This window comes from Balaenoptera musculus, chromosome 17, assembly GCF_009873245.2.
Source record: "Balaenoptera musculus isolate JJ_BM4_2016_0621 chromosome 17, mBalMus1.pri.v3, whole genome shotgun sequence".
NCBI lineage: Eukaryota > Metazoa > Chordata > Mammalia > Artiodactyla > Balaenopteridae > Balaenoptera > Balaenoptera musculus.
This window is the reverse complement of record NC_045801.1, coordinates 74,540,670-74,565,598: the sequence shown is the minus strand read 5'-3', so window position 1 is coordinate 74,565,598 and position 24,929 is coordinate 74,540,670. Positions and strand designations below refer to the sequence as shown.

The following is a 24,929-nucleotide window of genomic DNA, read 5'->3' as shown; positions in this document are numbered from 1 at the left end:
CTTCAGTTTATAAAACCAAAATTATGCGTTATCTACAAAGCTCAAAGATTTAAAATTCAGCTAACTTCAATGCCTAAATTTAAGATCACTAGTATTAAAACAACCAAGGACCAAGAAAAATACAAGCAAAGCCTGAAGACCATTATTTTACTTGCTTTCAATTTAGAAAATGAAACATTCTTCTGAAGACTATATTAAGAGAGGCTGAGGTCAAACCCAGAACTATGGACGTTTTTATTATTGATGTAAATATGAAACAACAATGATGATATAAATTTTTGAAAAACTGTTTGCTTAGCAGTCTAATTAAACAAGGCTGAATATTTTGCATTTTAATGCTCAAGAGAAAAATCACCAACTGTTTTGTAGCATGCCTGGAATTTTAAATTTCATTTTCTGGTGCCAGATTGAAATAAAAATAGGAAACATGATAAAGATTAATTTGATGTCAGAAGGGACATTTGCTCTTTAATTAGATTTCTGTAGCCCTAGCAGTTTTGTTGTGCCACCACAGCAAGTCCTAAAAAAGCCTGCAGCAATACCAAACAGTGATCTTCATATCCACACTTTACTGGGAACTAATTTCATTTCCTGCCTGTCTGGAGAGGTATTTTCAACAGGCATCAATGTTTTTGTCTTCACAACTGATTTATTCATCAATCTCAATGTGATTTTTTTAAACCTTTAAATTATACCCACATCCTAAAGCAGCTGTTTATTACACAAGGAAATTGAAAATCTGTCTGTGTGATATCATACAAAGATTTTTTTCTTAAGGTTATAAAGGAAGTTGACAGATATTAATGATTTTTTTTTCTCTTAACCTCATTCGACAATATAGTGAACAAAAAAGGGAAGAAAATTGGACCAAAAAAACCCCAGGTCTATGGGCTTACTGTATAAAATATTATTCCAGGAAAAAAATAAAAACAAAAACCTATTACTCCTGCTGGACTATACAATCATTTTTGTAGGATACATTCATTTTCAAAAGGATAATAAAATAACTAAAGTAATACTGAAATATGAAACTTTACTTTAAAAATACAGTAGCCGTTAACTTTCTTTCTCCTTCTCTCTTTTTCTTTGTTTGGTGTTTGAAAATGGGAACATGGCCCCCGTGCCCAGGAAGCAAACATTGTCAGGATAAAGATGATGAACCAGACAGGTCGAATCCCATTCATTAGCTCTGCAACCACAGGCTGAAGACCCCCTTGGATGACATGAACACTGGCCCCACAGACCGCTGTGACTGCAATAAGCTGAGGGGCACGCAGCGGCGATGGACTCTCTGATCCGGACTCTAGGACTGTCACCTCGCTGGGGCTTCCAGCCCCCTTCCCCTGCAGGATCCTCCTCCAGTGACCTACCCATGAATCTGACCTCACTGCCCATCACTCTCCCTTCCCCACCATGCTCCCCACTGGCCTCCTTTCCACCTCTGCACAAGCCACGCCCCTCCCAGTTAGGCCCTCCAGCCAGGAGCCCCTTCTCCTTGCTCCTGTTCTCTGCTGGTACCCACCCTTCCCACCTTCTGATTCTGGACGGCTGCTTCCCCTTCTCATCCACCTGCTCTCGAGAGGGGCCTTCTTCATCCATCCCGGCAAGAGACCTGCCGTTCCTCCACACACCCTGCAGTTTGCCCCCGTTTTATTTTTTCCATGGGATCCTAGTAATTTATCTGTTTATCTTATTACTACCTGCCACCCGCCCCCCCCCACCCCAACTCTGATGTGAGCTCCATGTGTGCACAACTCACTCAATTTCTAGAGCCTAGACAGTTCCTGGCACATGTTAAGGGGTTCAATTAATCTTTTTTGAATAAATGAAAAGATTTAAAACTTCCAAGGATTTGAGATTCTACAAACTAGCCTGTAATTTCTCCCAATATTTAAACTTTTACTACTAATTTTTTATTCACTCATTTGTTCATTTGTCCCTTCAACAATTATTTTATTGACTATCTACAATGATCAAGGCATCGTTAAAAGTGAGTTTAGTCACTGTGGTCTCTGCAGCTGTATTGCCTCTCCATTTTGGGTTCATGCCATTTTGTCTTCCATTATTAATGTAAATTGAAATCAGGTCCTACCGTCTCAATAAGAACACTTTCTGAGATACACTAATAGAACTGACTTAAAGATTGATGAGTAACTTGTCCAATGTAATCTGTTCTATTTTTTCCTATTCAGTTAAGATTCTATACGGAAAAACACATCTCTTGAGTTTCCACGTGTGGCCTTATATGCAATTCTGAAATGTTGGTCATAGCCAGCTCATCTAAGGTATGAGTATAAATGGAAAATGAACTGCCTCTGAGTGGATAAATTAGTAGACAGGTGTTCTCTCTGCACGGAGCTCTGGCCCTCAACTTGGGGAGGGGACCGTGACTTCTGTATTCTTTTCTCTGAGGACAAACACCCCTCACTACAGCACCGTGAGCAAAACACGGGCCCTCAGCCGGGCGGCGCACAAGGCAGGACGCAGCCCACACGACTGAAGGCTGAGCCCCTCAAGGTATCAGATCTTCACTCAAACACTATTGGTTCATTAAAATGCAAGGACACCCAAAGAGTGTCCCTTTTATTGAGAGTAACGTCTGATGGAAAGAACGGCAATTGAACCCTTTGAATATCACTTGCTGGTCACAAACCCCACTGTAGACAAGGCAAGATGGTGGAGGTTGGCTTTTCCCCAGTGGGTCGACAGCCAGTCTGTTGACAGGTAAGTCAGTTGTCTGAGCTTTATCAATATCCTTGGCTTAGGGACCAAAGAAGACTTCAGTAAAGAGATGAATCCTTTGCTCTCCACAACCATTTAATCTCAGAACTAACTAGGATGTAAAGACCCTCCCAATTCTTAGAAGAAACTGTTAAGAATTTACAAGAATGATTAAGAGTGAGAGGCAGCAGGCCTAGCGTTTAAGAATCCAGGCTCTGGGCTTCCCTGGTGGTGCAGTGGTTGGGAATCCGCCTGCCAATGCAGGGGACACGGGTTCCAGCCCTGGTCCGGGAAGATCCCACATGCTGCGGAGCAACTAAGCCTGTGAGCCACAACTACTGAAGCCCGCATGCCTAGAGCCAGAGCTCCGCAACAAGAGAAGCCACCGCAATGAGAAGCCCGCGCACCGCAATGAAGAGTAGCTCCCGCTCGCCGCAACTAGAGAAAGCCTGCGCACAGCAACGAAGACCCAACACAGTCAAAAATAAATTAAAAAAAAAAAAGAATCCAGGCTCTGATCGCTGAACAGAGTTGGGTTTGAATTCCAGCTCTGACCTTACGGGCACGTTACTCAACTCTGCTGAGCTTGAGTCGCCTCACCTGTGAAATGAAGGCAACGTCAGGACCTGCGCTGTAAATTTTCTGAAATTAAAGATGAGGTAAGGTAACGTATTAAGGTTTGTCACTGTCACCTCTTGGAAGTCCTGTCTATAATGACAATACTAAAAATGAATTTACTACATTTGACTGCTCTTTCTGCCTCCTCTCCACCCCACTGTGGCAAAGTCTAGGCTCAAATTCCACAGAGGGCTAGATATCGCTCCCACAGGAAGACTATGCTTGCATATTTAATTACAGCTCTGGGACAACAGAGTCATTGGATTATAAAAGTGAGAGATTAATTTGATATGTTTTATAGGCTTTACCTTGATCTATTTTTTTAAAACAAGTTTTTAGGATTTTTAAATGCTTTACGTTCAGTTTACATCATTTGCTCCTTATTCTCAAATTTTAAAATAACACCAAAATCCAAAAGGAACACTTGATTTCAAAGAAAAGTTAAGATAAGAGTGCGCACAAATGGTTTCCATAATTGGGGTGTGGGCAGGGAGGCTTCCAGACCTACTGTGTTTTCTAATCTATGTAGAAATTATGTGAATTCTAATCTATGTAGAAATCTATGTAGAAGCCAGGTATCCATTTTTAAATAAAACTCTGGTTAACATTTTCATTTCTTAGGACTCTTAAGGGTGTACCAAATTTGATATTTCTGACTAGAAATAGTGGGCCTGATCTCATGCTGCAGCATTTATTGGACTCAACGGGCATACCATCAAGACTTTCTCATTTCCAAACAACATATGCATATATTTTAAAGGTAGACTTCTCAACCCCAAAGAGATCTTTAGCAGTAGTGGCATCTGAAAACAACAAATGTACTTTACTCAAGAGGCAGAAAACAGGAAGGGTGATTAGAAACACGAAGCAAAATGGGTATCATGGGAAAGAAGTTAGGGATTATGAAGAGCAGAAGCTCCTGTGATGGTATGAGGCTGCCCAATTCACGCCCCGCAAATTAACTTCCGGGAAGCAGATATTTGTTGAAGATCTGCCATTCTGTCTCCACTTGAACAGAAGAACGGACAAGCCCCCCCCCGCCCCCGCTGGATGAACGGACCCTCCAGCGCCTCTGAAGGGGAGTCAGTGCGCGGCGCGGCACGGCACGTACCTGCTGCATGGTGGGGGAGTGTAAGGCGGGCTGGACCTGCATGGGGAGCTGGGTCCCAAGGGGCTGCTGCATGCTGAGATGCTGGTGAAGAGGGGGGCTGACCTGCAGGGGAGGAGGGGGGGACACGGCCATGTTTGCTATAGAGACAGTCACTGGCATTTGGTTATTGGCCTTGGGGGCTATGCTCCTGGGGAGACTGGGATGCATGGTGGTTAGGTGAGGGTTCATTCCTGGTTGTTGGTGATAGTGAGAACTTAGGTACAGAGCTGAGTGGGCCTGGCTGGGCCCAGGGAACACTGACGGCGGCTTTGAATTGATCAGCTGCGGAGGCTGAGATGCCTTCACGTCAACAGGTTCGCTGTAGCTCTGTGGAGGAACAAACAAGAGCAGAGTTAAGAGACGGACACACGGGTGTTGCTTTTTCTTAGGAAGATGCTCTGTGAGTTCACTCGTGAACGTTCATGTGAATCAACACCTGTTACTACTCTTGACTCCCAAAAACTCCTCCTTCATCATTTGCCACGTGACTTTATGCAAGTCAGAGCTCATTTCACCTCTTTTATAAGATCTAAAACAACGTATGATGACATTTTTTTTTTCTTTGCTTAAATGCTAAGCTCTAATTTGGTGACTTTTCTCATCATCCAAAGAGAGATAAAAAGATGAGGGGAGGGGCGGATGCCACCAGTGCCCTAATAGGAATTACCAGCCAGTGCGGCTCACTCGGAAAGGAAGTCACTTTTGGAGTTCTTCTGTTGATTGTATGTTTAGTTTTTTATTTTTCCTTTTTATATGCTCCAAGAGCCTTGGCATAGATATTTGCACAAAGAAACAAAGTTGGTTGATGGAACTGGATAAGGAAGAAAAGAGTTCAAAAATACCTTTCTGAAGTCATATAAAACCACATTAATATATCTTCAAAGTAACCATAGAACACATTTTGATTTTTTAAAGAGTTGGTGATGAATTATCCTCAATAATGAACTGGATAAAAATAATCTCTCTTAGAAACTTTAGACTCCATCATAAATTAATATAATTTTGCCCTAACTTTTTTCACACCTTCACACGGTCATTTCCTAATAATCTTTTAATTGACTTAAAAACTAGTCATTTCAGTGGAAGCTGATAAGCGTCAAGAATGAACCCCAAAGCATTTCTTCTTGGGCATGAACCTGCCTACTTTTGGTGAGAGGAAGAGGCTGATAAACAAATGGTGAAAGGTGAAACCAGCTGGAGAAAGAAAATGCTGAAATGTCCTTCTGGAGAAAAAAGTCACTTGGTCAAAACAAGGTCTTGAGGATGCATCTGTGCCCTTGTTCTGTGCCCTTGATGTCACGCTTCTTCCGTTGATACGTCAGCATGAGCTTCTTGTTACCCAGAACTGTAGGGCCTTCCTGGGCTCCCCTTGCTGGGTCTCCGCACAGCACCGTGGACAGACGGGCACGTTCACGAGTCTGGCTCATCGTGCACAGCGACATGAAACTCCGCGTGCGAACTTCATTGCACAAGGCAGCCAGCAACGCAACTCATTTCCTCCCAGCAGTGTAGGAAAATGGAGTGAGAGCCACAGTGAGAACGGTGCTGCATGTGTGCTGAGCGGAGGAGGCCAGGCTGGGGTGAGCACTGGTGGCCTCACATACTCTCCCTATAGGAAGGACACAACTGCCATCTCCAAAAACATGTCAGCCATGGAGATGTGGGGTCCTGTGAGACTCTGATTTTACTCCAGGCAGAGTAGATAGTAAGGTGAACCCTGAAGAATTCAAGCTCCTCCAAAGAATCCTCTCATTATAATATTTTTCTCTGTGTTAGTAGTGATGCAGATTTTCTGAAATAGGAATAGATATTCAGACTCCCTGCTTTCCGCATTAACATGAAAAAGGTCAATAACTGTTCACAAAAATTTTCAAGGGGAGGCTTTAGACCAAAGAAGCTTTATGAAATGTAGTACCTAAAAGGTGCTTTCAATTAAAAAAAAAAAAACTTAAGTCATTTTCTTTTTTTGGTTCCATTTAAAAATTCTTATTGTTGATGTGCAGAGCAGTGAACAATTCAAGGAAAAGGTCAAATGGGTTAACTCAGGCTGTGTAAACAGTGACTAGCTTTACATCAGAATAACAGGTACTGCAGTGATACGCCTCAAAAGTCATTCCATATATGCCAAGAAGATTATGTGCTTATTGTGTGTCTGTGCGTTTAAGTCACAAGGCAAAGTGTTTTCATTGTTTGCATTTGCTCTTCTTTGACCTAGCACAGAAGGGCTAATTTCAGATTTAGTTACATACTGCATCAACTTCATACAGGAAAGGAACAATTACACAACAATGACCAGATAGATACAAAAATTAATACATGTTCGTGTGTCTTCTTTTTTGGCCTTATAGTTGCTTTAATTTAAACAGAAGAAAAATCACTCACAATTCCCATACTAGCAAAACTATAAAATCTATGTAGTTGCAAAATGTCTTCACTTTGTATTTCTGTAGCCAATAAACACATCATTATCTAGTGATATGGTACACACAGAGCAGTAGATAGGTAGCCTGAGCTTGTATGTACACATATGTGTGTATGTGAACACAACATGACAGGTTCAGATATGATCATACGATCGTCCCAGGAATTCCAACAAGGTAATTAAAAATATATTTAAATTAAACAAACCTAAAGGGATATACTTATGCTACACTTAGAAATCACTGCTTGTAGTGGGTACAGATGCTTAGCAAGCAGTTGGGCTGGCTTCAGGGGCCAGAAGCCAGTCCTGGCGAGCGGCTCTAGGGACGATAACCACTTTGCCCCCCACCCAGTTTGCCCCCGACACAGTTTCCAAGTTGCATTAGAGGGGGTTTGTGGAAACGTAAATGTCCTTAAAAAACAAGTTTCCATGACAAAATATGCGTGGGAAGAGCACGGGGCCACATCAGGTTAAGAGGGTGCCTATCCTGCAGGACTTGTCAGAGTCTCGAGTGTGTTAATGTACACTGTGAATCTCCAAGGAACCATCACAGAAGTCTTTCCTCAGTGGGCCATTTCACTGAAATAGTCTTCAATGGAAAACACTGGTTCAGAAGAAGAATTAATAAGTTACACATTCATATTTAAAATGACAAATAGAACATACATTTCAATTTAAATAGTCATATTTCTTGCCTCAAATAAACTAACTTGTATTGCCCCCAAATGCATATATAAATTACATCCATCCAGGTGTAAAACCAAAATTATCCTTTGATTCATGTTTCCTGGAATACTATCTGCACAGAGAATTTCATATTCTAGGCCAAGGACAGTGACACCACTTCCTGAAGGAATTAGGAAGTCGGTAACTTCTCAGCTATAGCCTGGAAGAGCTAAGGCGTAGACACATTAAGGCAAATTCAAAATAAACCATGAACCAAATTCTCCTGAATTCCACTTTCTAAATAATAACATGAGGTCAGACGTATAGTTAGATGATAGATAGATGTAGAGATAGAGATATAGACAGATAGATACAGAAACAGACAGCAACCTACTTGAGGTACTTTACTGCCAACCTTGAAAAGACTCTTTCCTCATGGTAACTAAACACAAAACATTTTGTCTATCCAGCCATTAGTTTGTCATTTGTCTTCTCAATTCTAAAGCATGTAGAGATCAGTACTGTTAAACCTATTTTGAAATAGTAGTAGTTTTTAATCACTAGAAGGACTATAATGAAGTCAAATTAAACAGATTTCCAAAACCAAGGACTTAGACAACACTTGAAACAATTTTTAACACAGAGAGAAAGAATTTTTGGGAAGTTACATGTTTTCTCTATATTTTCAAAGTCGTTGACTATGACAAGGTAAATAATAACACATCTAGCTACGTGCCTAAACATGGCAGGCACTCCACTGGGGGTTCTCTTCCTGCATTCTCTCTTCACCATGATGTCCTGCACCAACAGGAAAGGTTTTGTTTGTTTTTTTTTTTTTCTGGCTGTGTGGCTTGCAGGATCTTAGTTCCCCCACCAGGGATTGAACCTGGACCCCGGCAGTGAGAGCACTGAATCCTAACCATTGGACCACCAGGGAATTCCCAGGAAAGGATTTTTTAAAGGTCGGGACTGGAATCTTCTGTGTCCCATGCATCTGACACAGTGCCAAGTATAGAGAAGACTAACATGTTTGTTGAGTGACTGAATGACTGTTCTTGAACAATACCGCAAGCAGTCGCTGTTGCCCTAGCTGATATTCCTGACAAGACATTCTGTTCCTCTTCCTAAGGGGTAAGGAAAGATCTGAAATCTTTGAAAACCCACAGAATATCAGATTGATCTTCATTCTCTGCTCCCATCATGAACCACACCCTTCCAGAAGAAATGAGAAATTATAACCCTTAGCTTTGCCCTTTGGTGAGGTACCATGTGCTTTGTTCCCCACTGGATCTTGGGTGGATGGCAGGAAGCAGGGACGCTTACCGCGTTTCATCCATATTTTGAGAATTTGTATCTTTATGTAGAGATTCATTCATTTAGAAGGGAAAAAAAACCTGCTTCTAGCTTCACTTCTGATGAATTCTTAATCAGACTAATACAACAGACCACCTATTGATTACAGAGATATTTTATTGTTTTGGAGGATAGGCAGAACAAGTTCATTTTCCAAAGCAAAGTGTCATGAATTCACAGCAAAGCGTCATGATTAAATGGAAATATGAAGAAATCATAAGCTTAATATACTCTCACCGTCATTTTCTTCCAATTAAACTATGAAAGCAAGGCTACTATTTTGCAAATAATTACATTGTATGTGAAGATCTCTATACCTTCCATTCAGAAACTAGAATTACTTTCTCATACAGTCTAAATCATTTAAATTTGTTTCTAATCTCAAATGCATTAACCACTTTTATTTAGTGGTGTGTGCTTTGTGTCGGTCACCTGCCAAATATGACCCTATCAGTGTATACACAACTGAAAATCCACCCTCGAATGTGACATTTTCATGGGATGAATGTGTATTTGCTATTGGTTTATAAGCTCTATTTCCTGTTTTCTTTTGGGCCTCTGATTCTAAAGGATGTTTTCTATAAGCAAAATGGAATGTGTGTGTGTGGGGCGCAATGAAGACCTTTTGGGTCTTTTCAGTAGTCTTTCACAAAGGATACGACTCTATAAACATTAAGGTACTTCTTATTAATCAAGTTGTTTATTGTCCAAGATAGTTTCAATCCCATTTACTTTGTATAATGAAGATAATACTGCATAGTCTATAAATGCTCCCTTTCTGGGATGATAAGTGCTATAAAAATGAAAGATTGACAAAGCAATTGTTATTTAAAACAGCAAAGTATAAACACAAGACATAAAGCTCCGTGGAAATAACAATATAGGAGGCACTGAACCAAATCAGATTAATAGTTCATCTAATTTGATTCTTGTTTCCAGTGCTGACCAACACTTGATGCACTGGAAATTAAACAAAATGCATGCACCTACTCAATTGTGCATTGTTACTTTTGGAAGGAAAATTCTTCTTGGTACTTGCAGGTGATTAGCTTACACCCTGAGGCATGAGATTTTATTATCTTTAAATCAAGATCTGGGCTTACAGAGCTGCAAATTTTATGTTAACAGTCATAAAATGATCCATCTTATTTTCATATTCAGATGAAGTATTTGTCTCAATAGCTCTCTACAGCATGAATTCTATAAGTTACTTTCATCCTGTAAAAAGAAATCATTTCTTTTGCTTCGAATTTACTATCCTTTAATTGAACTGAGAATTGTGTTTCTTTACTATCGGTCATGGCAACAGAGAACTTACTTAATTTAGTTCAACACTGTCCTATACTGTACATTATAAAAAGCTTCCATCATCCTCTGTAAGTTTCAGCACCCCAGCTCAAGGCAGAGACAAAATCTCATATTTGATGTGTGACCTTAAAGTCATGAATCTGATTACTTATACTGAACACACCAGAACATATTCATCCAAACGTTGTCTCTTTGCAGGCTGGCACTTCTGAGCAGCTGTATGCTTATTTCAATAATGCTGCTTTTACTTGGAATATTTGGGAACTTCCGTACATGATTTTCTTCAGCGCCTGTGGGACATCGCTTTACATATCCTCAGACAACTCTTTGTCTTTTGGCGGTGAATTTGATTTTTGGAAACAGCTAATACTCACTTGAAGCCAAGTCTGTTGGATGTATATGGGTGATGTTTGGGGAAAAGAATGAGGTGTGAAAACAATGTGACAATGTTGATTTGCTAAGGTGGCTCATAAACTTTTACGGAGTGCGGTTCTAAAAGAGGAGTTGCCAAAAGCCTTCTGAACTCTGGGGCAATAATAAAATAAGTTTGTAGCCGCCCAACGTGAGTCCTTTGAATGCAACACTCATTTTGGGAATATAAATTCTGGTCTATGCGGTAAGATAAAGCTAGTTTCAGTTACTTTAAAGTTATACATTGCTTTCAACATAATTTAGGCTCATGTCTAGGAATTCCTGAGTCTATGGAAAAACTGTATTTCCTTAAACTTTACTTAACAGTCCAACCCAAAATGACCTGAAATAGCATGTAAAACCACTCCAGCCCAGAAACTGTAGTCTCCACAATGGCATATATTCTTGACCCTCAGACTATTCATAGGCTCCCTCAACTAAAGGCTCATAAAGACATTTCAATTAAGGAACCCGTGTAGGTGATTTTTTTAAATGTCTAGATCATTTTTTATCTTTATAAAAGAATATATGTGTGAAGCAAATTTTTCTTATTTTAATGCCACTTTAAAATTTTCTTTATATCAAAGCAGCCTTGCAGACATTGAAAATATGATCCAGCTATATCGTGAATCATATACAAAACTTCCCTAGTTCTTTGCGCACCTATCAATAACGTTAAAAATAAAATTGATAGTAATAATAATTGCTGGTATTAAGTGCTTTCCTGTGTTCAAGATCCCGAATCATGCAGTTTACATAGAGTTTCCTATTTTATTTTAATGGAAACCTAATGATGTAGGTCCTATTATCTTCTCTGTTTAACACATTAGAAAATTGAGACTTTAAATAGCTGAATAACGTGCATAAAAGCAAGCAGTTAGGAAGTGAGAAACCTGGAATTTGAACCCAGATGGAGCTGCCCCGAGTGCCTGGGGACGTTTCTGCCCCCTGAGGACTCGTTTCGTGTGACACTGGTGGTGCGTTAAGAGGTTTTTAATGTTTCCCTTGGCGCCTGTGGAAGCACAGGTGCTGAAGACGCCTTCAAGATCTTCTCCAAACCTTACTTATAAACCTTTGCTTCCCGCTTTTAAATTTCTCAATGGAAAGAAATTGTTTGCCTAAATAATCCGAGAGTTTGGTAATGCTCCCTGTTCAGATTAAGTTCCTCTAGGGTAACCTGGTGTCTCCGTTCTTGTTCTGGATTCAGAGAAAACGGAGCACAAGGAACCATTGCCCATGCCTGACACCCACCATGGGGTGAACATGGCCACATCTGTGTTTTTCAGGCTTAGTGATGTCAAATCCACTCTTCTCTGCTACTATCTCCTGCCCTCCCTTTTCAGTTGCTTTATGACTCTTTCCTCTGCAACCTCTCCAACTTCCCTCTTTAAATCACAGAGTCTAGAACTGAACAGGTTAGTTTCTCCAGGTCTTACCCGGGCTGTGTCTGCAGCCGCCAGGGCTCCCTTTCCTGGGTCCTTCACTGCGCGTGTGCTTCCACGGCACAGGGGCTGTGCTGGGCGGGTCTGTCACCGAGCAGATCTAACCCTGGGTGGGTCTGTCACTGGCTCCACGTGACTAGGTAAAGCACGTGCACAGCTGAACGGCAAGGCACAGAACAGGCCTTCCTCAACATCCCACAGGCCCCAGTGTCCTCTGAGGGTCTCGGGCCGGCCTCTGGTGGCGAGCGGCGGGTGGAAGACGGGGGCAGCCTTCTACCCTCATCCCCAGCCTCACTTAAACGAGAACACCTTTACTCTTGGCTGTCCAACATGTAAGAGTTGGCACAGAATTTTACTGAGGATAATACGAGGCCGTAGTTCTAAAGATATAAAAATTGACAGTCACCCAGGGTAGAGAAAAGCCTGCAAGCTTTGGAGCCGGAGAGCGAGGAGTCTGAGCTCTCCCTCTGCTACCACCAGCCTCTCCTTCGTCTCTTAGACTCTCCAAGTCACTTAGCCTCTCTGCCTAGAGACTGTCTAGAAAATGGGGCTAAATCTCGCTTTGTAGGGTTATTGTGATGATGAGTAGAAATAGATGTAAAATGCCGAGCACAGCATGGGACACAGAGAAGCTACTCGATAGCAAGGTGCCATTTGTATTTGTGTTGTTACTGAAAAAAATTCGGTGTCCAGCTGAGAGTGTGTCTGTATTGTCATTTTCAAGTACGAAGGTTAGAATATTCTACTACGACTGAGCTTTTTTATTTTGGGTTAACTTCAATTTTATTCGGGTCTGGAGTCATGTTAATTAATATGCCGGGTTAGATGGTATACAATTCATTTAAGCTAAAACGTAATTGAAAGGAGAGGAGCATTGTTAATCCTATGACTCAGTCTCTTGGGTGGAGCCAATATTCACTGGCGGCTTCTATTTTTTGTTTATGTTCTATAAGAAACAGCTAATTTTAGAGTAGTGAGAAGCAGTTAATTTTAGAGTATAGTTTCAAACCTCTCAAGCATCACGAAACACTCTGATCTGTTGTGCCCGTCTTTGGGCTCTCAGCACCAAGCCCTGTGCCTGATGTGGAAAAGGTGTTGTGCAGCTCTGGCTGGGATGCAGACTAGGGCCTGGAGCGGAAGCAGTGAGAAGTAGCCGACTTGACGTGGTTACACATTAGCGAGGGCAAGAGCTGTTGGCCCAGGGATACAAGGCCTTATTGGATGAAACACATTGCATAGAAAATTGGTACCAAAATACGTAGCTCTGGAGGAGTAAGTCAAAATTGCCAGCGAGAACTTAGGGAAACGGACACAGAGCTTTGGCTAATACAGTATTTCACTGACAAAAGTGACCTTAGGAAACCATCAACAACACAAAAAGACAAATTGTGGAATGGGAGAAAATATTTGCAAGTGATGACACCAACAAGGGGCTACTCTCCAAAATACACAAGCAGCTCATACAACGCAATATCAAAAACCAAACAACACAGTCAAAAAATGGGCAGAAGACCGAAACAGACATTTCTCCAAAGAAGACATACAGATGGCCAAGAGGCACACGAAAAGATGCTCAACATGGCTAATTATTAGAGAAACGCAAATCAAAACTATGAGGTATCACCTCACATGGGTCAGAACGGCCATCATCAAAAAGTCTACAAATAACAAATGCTGGAGAGGGTGTGGAGAAAAGGGAACCTTCCTGCACTGTTGGTGGGAATGCAAATCGGTGCAGCCACTATGGTAAACAATAGGGAAGTTCCTTAAAGAACTAAAAATAGAGCTACCATACAATCCAGCAATCCCACTCCTGGGCAGATATCCGGAAAAGAGGAAAACTCTAACTAAAAAAGATAGATGCCCCCCAATGTTCAGAGCAGCACTGTTTACAAAAGCCAAGACATGGAGACAACCCAAATGCCCATCAACAGATGACTGGTTTAAGAAGATGGGGTATATATATATATATATATATATATATATATAAAATGAAATATTACTCAGCCATAAAAAGAATGAAATACTGCCATTTGCAGCAACATGGATGGACCTAGAGATTGTCATACTAAGTGGAATCAGTTAGAGAGACAAATACTATATCACTTGTAAGTGGAATCTAAAAATAATAAAATGAATCTAATATATACAAAACAGAAACAGACTCACAGACATAGAAAACAAACTTTGGGGAAAGGGGAAAGAAAGCGGGGGCCGGGGGGATAAATTAGGAGTATGGGAATAACAGACACAAACTACTATACATAAAATAGACAAGCAACGAGGATTTGCTATGTAGAACAGGGAACTACATTTACTATCTTGTAATAACCTATAATAGAAAGTAATCTGACAAATATATACAACTGAATCACTTTGCTATACACCTGAAACTAACACAGCATTGTAAATAAACTACTTTAAGTGAGCTCAGAAGAGAGAAGGTCGACACTCCATCCTGACTTCTGGGACAGGGGGTTAGGGAAGCAGGTCGAGTGCCCCGTCAGGACCTGGGGACAGCACAGCCCAGCACAAGGGCTGAGGGAGTGGGAGGTCAACACAGGGCTTGGGCACTTGTTGCCTACGTGATACTTTTCCTCTTCAGTGAAATGTTGACAATCAAGCCTACTTTGAGGGGTAAGGTATGGGGAGTGAGGGAAGTCATTCACATAAAGTTATCTTTTAAAATATAAATCCGATCACGCCATCCCCCTACTGGAACCCATTCAGTGGCGCCCCTTTGTACAGAAAATGAAACCCAGCTCCTTTCACCGTCCTGCAAGGCCTTCGTGACTTGGCCGCTGCCCATCTTCCCAGCTTCATCTCAAACCACACTCCCCTATTCACTCAGCTCCAGCCGCACTGACCACTTCTCCGTCCAAGGAGGTATTTTTGTCCCCCGAGCCTGCATTTACTGCACTGCCTGGTCGGCTCTGTCCCAGGCTCCCTGTGTCCTGCAAGCTCCTGTCTTCCCTCGCTCTCAGCTCCAAGGTCATATCTTCAAAGAGGAGTCAGCAGACCACCCTATCAGATGCCGTCCTTGATTTCCCAGAAGGCTTCGATTCACAAAGATCTTGGTCATTCATTAACTTATGTTTTCACTAGTGGTCTCCCTGGACTGAAGAGAAAGTTCTTTAAGTGCAGAGGACGCGCCTGCCAGTTCTCCACTGTGTCCTCTGAGCCTGGCCCAGCGCTCGGCACAGACCACGTGCCCAGGGAAATTTACCAAATGAACACATGAATGAGTGAACGGAGAAGATGGAGCTCGGCTGTCACACTGTGGTTACCTGGATTTGTGACTATTATTATCATGTAGCATTTTATGATTGTACCTTCAGATCTTTAGATCTTTCAGAATAGGGAAATAATTTATAACATACTAAAAAAAGTATAACAGAAAAATATATGTGTAAATATGAATGGCTGCTATTTTCCTTGTGATAATTTTAAATGGAAAAGCAATGGATTTTTATATATGTTTCTGTGTGCAATCAGCGGATAGGCTGGTAAATTTTCTGCACGTGTCTGCAAGGTTGTACTGCAAATATCCCATTCACATACAACATCAGAAGGCCATTTTTCTAACCTGGAGAGGGTGTTTATAACTATTCTTCATTTTGTATACATACAATAGATAGTTGTACATAAATAGACATTCAACAGCTCCAGCAAAATTCCTGCTGCCAAAGAGAAGAAAAACGTCAGAGTAAGCTATAAAGAAAGTGCTTGGTTTTTTTAAATGTAGAAATGGCAATTCGCAGCATTTATACAAATTGCCGTATACTGAGGGTTGCAACTCTGAGAATGAATAGTAAGAAAAGTTGCAGCTAAGAGCAAATCTGAGGACACTTGTTTTGAAAGTAAAGCTTAGTCAGTATTATAGCATTCTGGCAATCTGCATAACATTAACCAGAGTGCTTTGTATTGGGACTGACACTTCATGTATTGATTTGCTCATATGTAAAATGTTCTGACTAAAACTTCTATTTAAAATGCTCAAGAAGAAACTTATCCTGGATGAAATAAGAAGAATTCATATGCCCCCTTACATCTTGGGCATGTTAATCTGAATAATACCAAGTGACTATACAACCCAATTGTTGGATGGATCTAATATTTTGCACCTTGTTTTTTTGCTATAATTTTACATACATGCTGTGAATTCTATAAATATACAGAAATGTGTGACGGTATCAGCAGAAAATATAAACAGCTTCAAAAGGAGTTAGAAAAATTAGAAAGTGTGAGATCCATAGTGAGATAGTACAGATGAGCTAGGAATTTTAAGGTTAAATAATAAATATTAAGTTTTCCCACAATGTCATACCTTAGAAGTGGAATGCAAAGTTGCATTAGACCAACAGGGTACCGAAGTTTCTTATGCATTTGTATTTTGTGCTCCGTTTTCTTCTCTGTATCATATATTCAGTATATGTTTTCCCCAAGAAAAACTAACTTGTATAATTACTTTAGAGTTGTTGGAAGGGGAATGGATATTTGTGGATAAAACAGAAAGTATTTTTCATGGGTGAATGGAATGAAGTCCAGAGCCCCACCCGCACTGAGCCTGGCACCAGCCACATCTGGACTTAAGACGCCACAGTGTCCAGTCCTCACAGCTTCAGCCCTGTCTCTGAGGTTACCTGCCTGAGAAATCTATAAAAGGAAATATAGCTTTAATAATCCAACACCAAACAGAGTTAACTCTTGAGTCTTTATACCAGCAAGGGCTCGTATTTGAGGTATTCTAAAGCATAAACTATTTTAGTGGTGTTTTCATTTTCAAATGAAATGATGCATTTTTTTCATTTGTTTGTTTGCTTTGGTAGGCTTACATTCTGATGATGTTGTAATGAGGCTAGGATTAAAGACAGTTGGCATCTCCTCAGCAAAGACCAATGGGATGGGGTCAGGGTGGAGGGCAATTTAAGCGTGGAACATGGTGAAACAGAAAGTTGGTTAGGGATTAAGAATGCACTGTGTCTAACCCACAAAATCAGTAATCCACAGGTGGGCAATAGTACACAAAAGGATGGATGGAGGACCATCCACCAGGTGGATGGATGGAACGACACCAGAGGATGTTGTTCTGGTCCTCTAGGTATGAACAAATATTTTCATGACATATAGCTTTGCTTAGGATTTACTTTTTCTTCTTCAGCAAAGGAGACTGTGCAGAAATGCTACAGTAATCTTTTATGCTTTCACATGACCATCAGAGTCTGCAATCAGATGGCCACAATCCATCCCAACACCACGTGGCTGCATGTTACCTTAGATACCAGGCTGGCTCTGTATGCTGCTAGCTGCTTCAGGTACTCCTTCTTTGCAGCCTCTGTTTTCTTTTTATAGACCTGTAACAACAGAGAGTCTGAAATTAGAAAGCGCATCTGCTTTTGTTTCCAGAGAAGTACAGTGCAGAATGATAATTGTGTGTGTTCACACACACACACACACACACACACATAATATAATAATATACATCTCCCCAAAGATCGTGTTTTCTTACTGAAACAAGTTTTTAAGAAGTATGGCAAGAGGTTAGATAAGAAAAAGATTAACTATAGTAAAATTTTCCATTTTCCATAAAGCATATGTACAGATTTATCTGGGGTACTTTTGACAGTGGAGGTAGTTGGCTTAGAAAGATACTATTGATGAAGGTTCCCAGGGAAAGAAACTACATGTGAATAAAGAAGTCATTCATATTTACATAATGGGCAGATAATTCTACAGTGCATTCAAATCCCGATATATATTCTCCTTGCTAAATATAAAAACAAGGACAGAATTAAAAGATGATCAATTATGTTCAATATGTTAATCAAAGAAACAGTTATGGAGTTTGCAGGTTCATCACTATTTTAAAATTTTGTGTCTTGAAGTTCTATTTTCAAAGACTCAGGAGTTGGCAATGGCAGTCAAAGTCACATTTGGGAGTGGGCTGGGGACGCTGAGTGGCCGAGGAATGCATGTGTGCCATGCAGTCTGCTGTGGTCATGCCCTTTCCAACAAAAACACTGGATGGCATGAGTGTGTGGAAGCCTCAGTGTGAAAAGGTAAAAATGTTCAGAATTGAATTTCAGTTTACAGAAGCTTTTCATTTTTCATAGGGGATCATTTTGCAAATACAAGTAAAATCATCCTAAAGTGAGCAAAAGTACCCAAAAAACGACTTGCTGGTAGGCTAAAGGTCACATTGCTAACTTAAACGGAAAAAAAGTCATAAGAGTCAAAAATGAAAGACTAGCAAAGTGAATACACACGGCTGTCTGCTACCATTAAGCTCATTCTTTCAAGGCTTTAGAGTCTGTTTTTGTCAATCTTTTGAAATCACCCCTAAAGAATAAAATATTTTTCACCATTGGATGTATTTTCATCGATATGACTATTTTAAATTTCCCACATCTTGAATTTCACAGCAGGGAATGAGGCTTGGCTAGTATTTTGTAATGCTGAGCTCAAAACCAGACACAGATCAGTGTGAAAAGTGGCTTTGGAATTAGTCAAAATAGTTAAATATAAATTATGTCTAAAGACCAAGTATCTGCCAAAGTTGGCAGCAGAGGTCAGTTTATGGTTTCTGATGTGGAAGGTGGTTTGCTGAGCCCAGCCCCAACTGTGAAATTCACTGTGTGAGAAATATTACTTACTCCTGAATATTTTAATTAAAGCAGAACATTTTATTTAAGGTAAACAAATGAGTAACCTTGTCAGCAGAATTATAAAGGACCCTATGAAATGAAAGTGCTAATTTAAGGAGCTCTTCAGCCTAGTCTTTTATATTTGGCATTTTGGTATATTAAAGGCAATTATAATAAGGCGATTAAGAATTTGTGCAACAGTAACATACAATCATTGTGTCATCTTTACAATATATGGAACTAAAGAAACTTAAAAGAAATTTTTTAGTAAAAAGCCAATTAATCCTTTGGTTCAATTACAAGAGAACTCTTAATTTACTGAGCTAATTATTGGAAATAAAATTCAAATCCTTTTTTAGACATTCAAACATGAAAACAAATAAACACTAGATTACAGCACATGTCTTTGAACAGTATGATTCATGTATATTACATGTTTTGGTCAGCCACAATCAGAAACACAGAGCCCTCCTGCTTTTTATTGATTTATTTCTTTCTCCCAAGACAGATCTCTGTTTGTAGTTCTCCCTCCAATCTCTTCTCCAAGACATAACTTATAATTAATGACCTTACACTGACAATGTTTACATTTACTTTTAATACCTTAAAACTGTTTGGAGAGGGTTTTTCTCCCACACAGACAGAAATCCTATTCAGGACTTTGAAGCAAATATTTAGCAAAAATATCTTTGATGGTAGTACGCTTTTGTATACTAGAAGCATTTCTATCATGTTTTTTATTCATATGCTACTCTAAGTGACCCCCTGGGCAGCTAACTAGGGTTCATTTAGCTTCCAAAGGCAAATATTACACACTTGGGTCCATAGCATTGCCCAAAGCATCATTTTCTAAGTAGCACAGATAAGATGGTGTTGCCAGATGGCCAGATTGTAACATCTATCATCTTTCTTGCATTTGGTTTCTATTGAAACGGCAACGGTGTTACTATGGTGGGGCTCCCAGGGGTTAACGTCCCACAAGGTGTTAACTTCCCTGAAATTTGTTGATTAACAACCATGGGAGAAAGGTGGCAACTCAATGTGTTTTAGGCTGAATGTGTGCCCCCTGGTTTCACTGGGAGATCGATGTTGTTACGGGATACCTGACTAGCATTCAGAGTGCCGTTTCCTCCAAATGGCTCCCTATTGGCTACTGATGATTGGCTATGTGAGATCACCGTACAAGCGCCTAAATACCGCTTTAGAAAAGGGTAAACTCATCAAGTCACATTACACGGATTGATGGGTCTGCTCCTTCCTGAATAGATGCAGTTGTTCAGAGGGAGGATTCAAACGGTGGTAATTTCAGGAGGTATATTTCTGTAATTGTGTTTAAAGGGGGGGGGGGTACCCTAGATCAGAATTAAAATCTGAGGTGGTTTCCCCGATAGTAATTTTGAACCTCCACCTTTGAGAACTAGCTAATGGCTCACATGTTATTCACCCTGTTTGTCCCTATGATGCTACCTTCTAAAATTGCACAAGGATGCTTTCTGAATTCTATATTTGATGGAAATGTCTGACGAAAGACCTCAAATGTATGCGTGAATGATAAAAAAACATGTAAGAATTCCACATACTTAAATTCCTACTTCAGAACAGATATTTAAAAATCATCAGTAAAAAGTTCCTCAAAAACGTTTCAAAGCTCTATTTACGGATGGAGAAAGTCTTCCGCCTGCAGGAACCAAACACGACGCTGACTGCGTTTGGCAATGAACAGCCCACTGCAACGATCAAACCTTCTAATCTAGGAGGATAGATCTGATTTATAGCAAAGTTAAGTTTGGGAAAGAAACGGTCTCTCTCTCTCAGGGAAAGACAAATATTTTAAAGAAATGTGATTCACACAGTAAATATTAGTACTCAGTTGAACTGCAAAATGGCTTCCAAATGGTCTACAGCTGTTTGAAATAAAGTGCAAAGGTGGCCAGATGAGGACTTAAAAATCATAATACATCACTCATCATTTTCCCCAGCTCATCCAAACACTTTTGAATTCATCCTGTCCTAGCTTAGTTATTTTGCTGTGGTTTGTTATTCTAAGAAAGCTACCATATCCTATCTAAGGATCACATCTCAGTGGTTAAACTGAAACATATATAATGGCTAAATTAAAACATACATCAAATAGCAATTCTAGAGAATCCAAATTCTGTTCATGTAATCTAGTGATTCTGTGAATCATTTTTTTTTTTTTTTTTTTTTTAAATTTTTTATTTATTTATTTATTTATTTAATTTATTTATGGCTGTGTTGGGTCTTCGTTTCTGTGCCAGGGCTCTCTCCAGTTGCGGCAAGCGGGGGCCACTCTTCATCGCGGTGCGCGGGCCTCTCACTATCGCGGCCTCTCTTGTTGCGGAGCACAGGCTCCAGGCGCGCAGGCTCAGCAATTGTGGCTCACGGGCCTAGTTGCTCCGCGGCATGTGGGATCTTCCCAGACCAGGGCTCGAACCCGTGTCCCCTGCATTGGCAGGCAGATTCTCAACCACTGCGCCACCAGGGAAGCCCTGTGAATCATTTTTTAAATGCTCTGCGTTCCAGCACGTGTAATATATATGTCTTATAGGCTAATAATCTCTAATTAAAACCAGCAGTTCAGTGTCAGTGAATATGATGCACACAAACAGAAAATATTCTAATACAACCTGTCATTTTGCTTTTTCCACTTTCTGCTCCTCCCCAAACAATCCATCTAACTTATACAGAAAAGTAAAATCTTACAAACACCATTTAGTTCCTTCTTCCTTCCCTCTTTTTTTGGCTCTGGCCCTTAGTTAATCTCTAGTTGTAGTTTATTTCAACTCTTTACAGTAATAATAAGAAAAAACATAATTCTTCCAATTCTGGATTTTATTCAAACACTATAAAACTAAAAGGCGCTTTTCTTTTTCGTTAACTTCAAGTGCAGTTTTTTTTTCCCCCAGTATAAGTTCATATTTATAGAAAATGCTTAGAAATACAGTCATATAAGAAATAATAATTTAATCACAATTGCCTGTCATACCCAGTACTTGAGAAATTAATGTCTGCAGCGTCTTTGAATGCTGTTATTATTTAGGACAGTTAGAGCAAGTGCCTCTGTGTTTTATACAGAACTTAGTCCTTAAACGCAGTTAAATTTCCATTTGTGTAACTTGCTCAGCATTTTCTTAAGCATTCCAGAACTCAGAGAACTTTATAAAGTAGTATTCAGAGCATTGAAAATATTATACAATGTGTCAAAACTCTTCCTATCGATTCTTTTTGGGATCCATCCAACGCATACAAAGAGTCTACACAGAAATGGTGTGACTTGTTTTTGGAATGGCAGCGATCAGACAGAAGCAAGCTCCTCATCCGAAAAGATGGCTGCAAAATATATCTGTAGATTCATTAAATGAGGATGACCGGGGCAAGTACAATGTCATTCGATTATGCTTAACAATATATTGAGTATCTATTATGTGCCTTCATGGTGTGAGGAACTGAAGCTACAGAACCAAAAAGAGGCATTAAAAATATGCCTCTATTGTGTGCATCTTTTGTGTCAGGCACACAAGAAATGCAGACAACCCCCTCCCACATATATATATTATACATATATATATATATATCAAATTGATCTGGTATCTAAGATCCATCTTTGCATCTTTGTTCATGCAAGGGCTCCTCCTGGCTGCATGAGATCTCCCCTTGATGCCTCTCTTAGACCCCCAACTGCAGGGCCCGTCATCTTTTTGTCTACAGCAGAAGCCCCAGCAGGCAGGGCAGAGCTTGGTACATAGTAGGTGCTCAGGAAATACCTGTGATCCAGTGTATAATCCCTAGTCTCAGGTTTCTCCTCCCATGAGTCAGCACGGGCATGGGTGTTCATGGTAAAGTACCGAATCGCAGCTTCTAAATTAGAGTGGGCATCAATAGGAGTAGGAGATTTGGTCTACAGACAGACAGCCCGCCCACCCCAAACACGTTTACCAATAATACATAAAGCACAGCAGACTTGAGCATTATATTCAAATTCTCTCCCTGCTGATGTCATGGAACCTTTCAAGTGGGATGTCTGCTCCCTCTGTGTGTGAGCGTGGAATATTTCTACCTGTATTTACACCTGTGAAGGCATGCCATAATCCCATTTATGTACCAATGATTATATGTATTTATACTTACCTGTGTTTTAGAGGTGAAATATGTGCACCATGGCATGTAATATTTCTAACTGCTGTTTTAAGTTTTTACAAATATAAACTTTTCTTACATTCTACAGTTTTTAAATGAACAATTATTTTATATATCCTTTACTCCTAGTTTAAAAAAATTGGGGAAAATGCATAGTGTTTATAAGGAACTGGCCGAGATAAACACATGCGTGAATGTGACAGTGCAATAGGATTTTAGTTAACCTGCAGTGCTGTTGACATAAAATCCACATTTTATCATACGATATGGGGCGGGGGAAAAAACCCCGGCAGCATATCTGTAGTGGGTGTTTGAGCACCAGTGAGGAGTAAATGATTTGATTCCGTGGGCTCAGAGGATTTGTCAGCTGCCTCATAAGTATAATTCTGGCTCTTCATATCCCTGCTGCTTCTAATTTAGCAGGACAGGCTCATAATTGAAGCAAATTAACTATTTACACTTGCCACTTCTACCAGGGGAAGAGGACACAGCAGCAGGAAAGAATGAGCAGGAAATTACATTCTTCCCACTTGTGTCAGATCTGCCCTTATATAAACACATTAACAGTAATTTCATAAGGCGTCAAACATAGGAATAAATACTGAGGGATAAAATAATGAGGTGTTGCTATTGAGCTGAACTGCTATGGCTAATATCCTTGGATATGAATTATGCATCCTGAAAGAAGGCATATGTTACAATATTCAAACAGTTTCCCTGCAAGTGATATCTGCTCATTAGGCTCTGGATCTCGAGGTAAATCCACTCTCTGCTCCCACAACAGGGCTAGCTAGCATTTACAAAAATAGGCTCTCTGGGCACCGTGGGCTGTGGTTTCTCCTGAACACACCAAACTCTGAACAGGCCTTCCACTCCATTTTTAGCCTAACAGCATGTTTATTTAGCTCTTTGGCTGAAGCTCTAAAGCCATTTAATGTAATGTAAACAAGAACATTTTGTTTGTAATTTGCTAAATGTATTACAGCCCAACTGTGTCTCCAATTAGGAACTTAAGGTTCACTTAGTAATTTACATCTGGTTCTGATTTAAGGTGACTTTCCTTTCCCACTTAAGAACTGACTTTCCATGGCTAAAAAGGACCCAAGAACACTTCACAGCTCTTTGGACCAATCTCTTCTGCTTCAAAGCTGGACGGACTCTTTAATTTAGTGGGGTTTGATTTGCTCTCCGTTAACCGTGAACTCAGATCCCAGACTTAGACGACCAGAATCACAGAATTCAGAAGTAACGGGGAGAGACAGGAAATCTAGCTGGACCTTCATAAAAAAAGATGCTGAGGGTTGCTGAAACTCCAAGGAGTCTAATACAAAGGGCGTGATCTTGTTATTATTTTTCTTTCTCTGTAGGTTCCAGTCAGTGAAAGATAAGTAGCAAAGACCAACATCACAGCGACGCTTATGTTTTATTTCCCTCTCTCCATCTGGTGCCTTTTTTAAACAACTTAGTATGGCTCTGAACCGGGCTGTCTATTGTCTTAGGATTCATTAGCGTTTAAAACCTCCAGTTGGAATCCCAGACACAATCCTGCTCCCATTCCAGATTCAGCACCATCTTCCAAAGTATTAAAATGGAGAGATCTCTGACATGTGAAGTTTGTTCAGTGGCTTTGGTAGGAATGATTCATATGGGAGGTTTTGTGTTCCTGGAGGATTTTTAGCACTTCTTTCAGCTTCCTTCTGATTTTTCTTCTTTGAGAGATTCTTCATAGAAACCAAAGTACATATAGTTTCTCCCTTATCATGGCTTCTGAAAATAAAGATCTGTCCATCTGCATGGCTTCTTAGCCCCGCCTAAACTCCACAATGAGGAAGCATGTGACACAAACATACAGCAGCCCTATTAGTCCTGTTCCCTCTGGCTGGCAAGAAAACCTTCGATTGTAATCTCACTAATAGCTGTTTTTCCTTAAGTGTTGTAATTTTCTGAGCCCCTAGTAAGTCATCAATAATTTTGTCCATTTTCTCCAGTTCGTGTTTATATTTGTAGCTGTTCATAATTGGGGGCTATTACGACAA

At 40.2% G+C, this 24,929-nt stretch overlaps 1 protein-coding gene across 1 annotated transcript in view; it reads right to left on the bottom strand.

Annotated features, from left to right (window-relative positions):
• The window catches only part of TOX (thymocyte selection associated high mobility group box), a 294,840-nt gene that overhangs the window by 3,693 nt on the left and 266,218 nt on the right, over window positions 1-24,929 (bottom strand). Inside the window, exons 6-7 of the mRNA XM_036829797.1 lie at window positions 17,365-17,445; window positions 4,451-4,816 (exon numbers count right to left, since the gene is read on the bottom strand). Of these exons, the coding sequence (XP_036685692.1) occupies window positions 4,451-4,816; window positions 17,365-17,445 (447 nt within the window). The remainder of the gene's footprint in view (window positions 1-4,450; window positions 4,817-17,364; window positions 17,446-24,929) is intronic.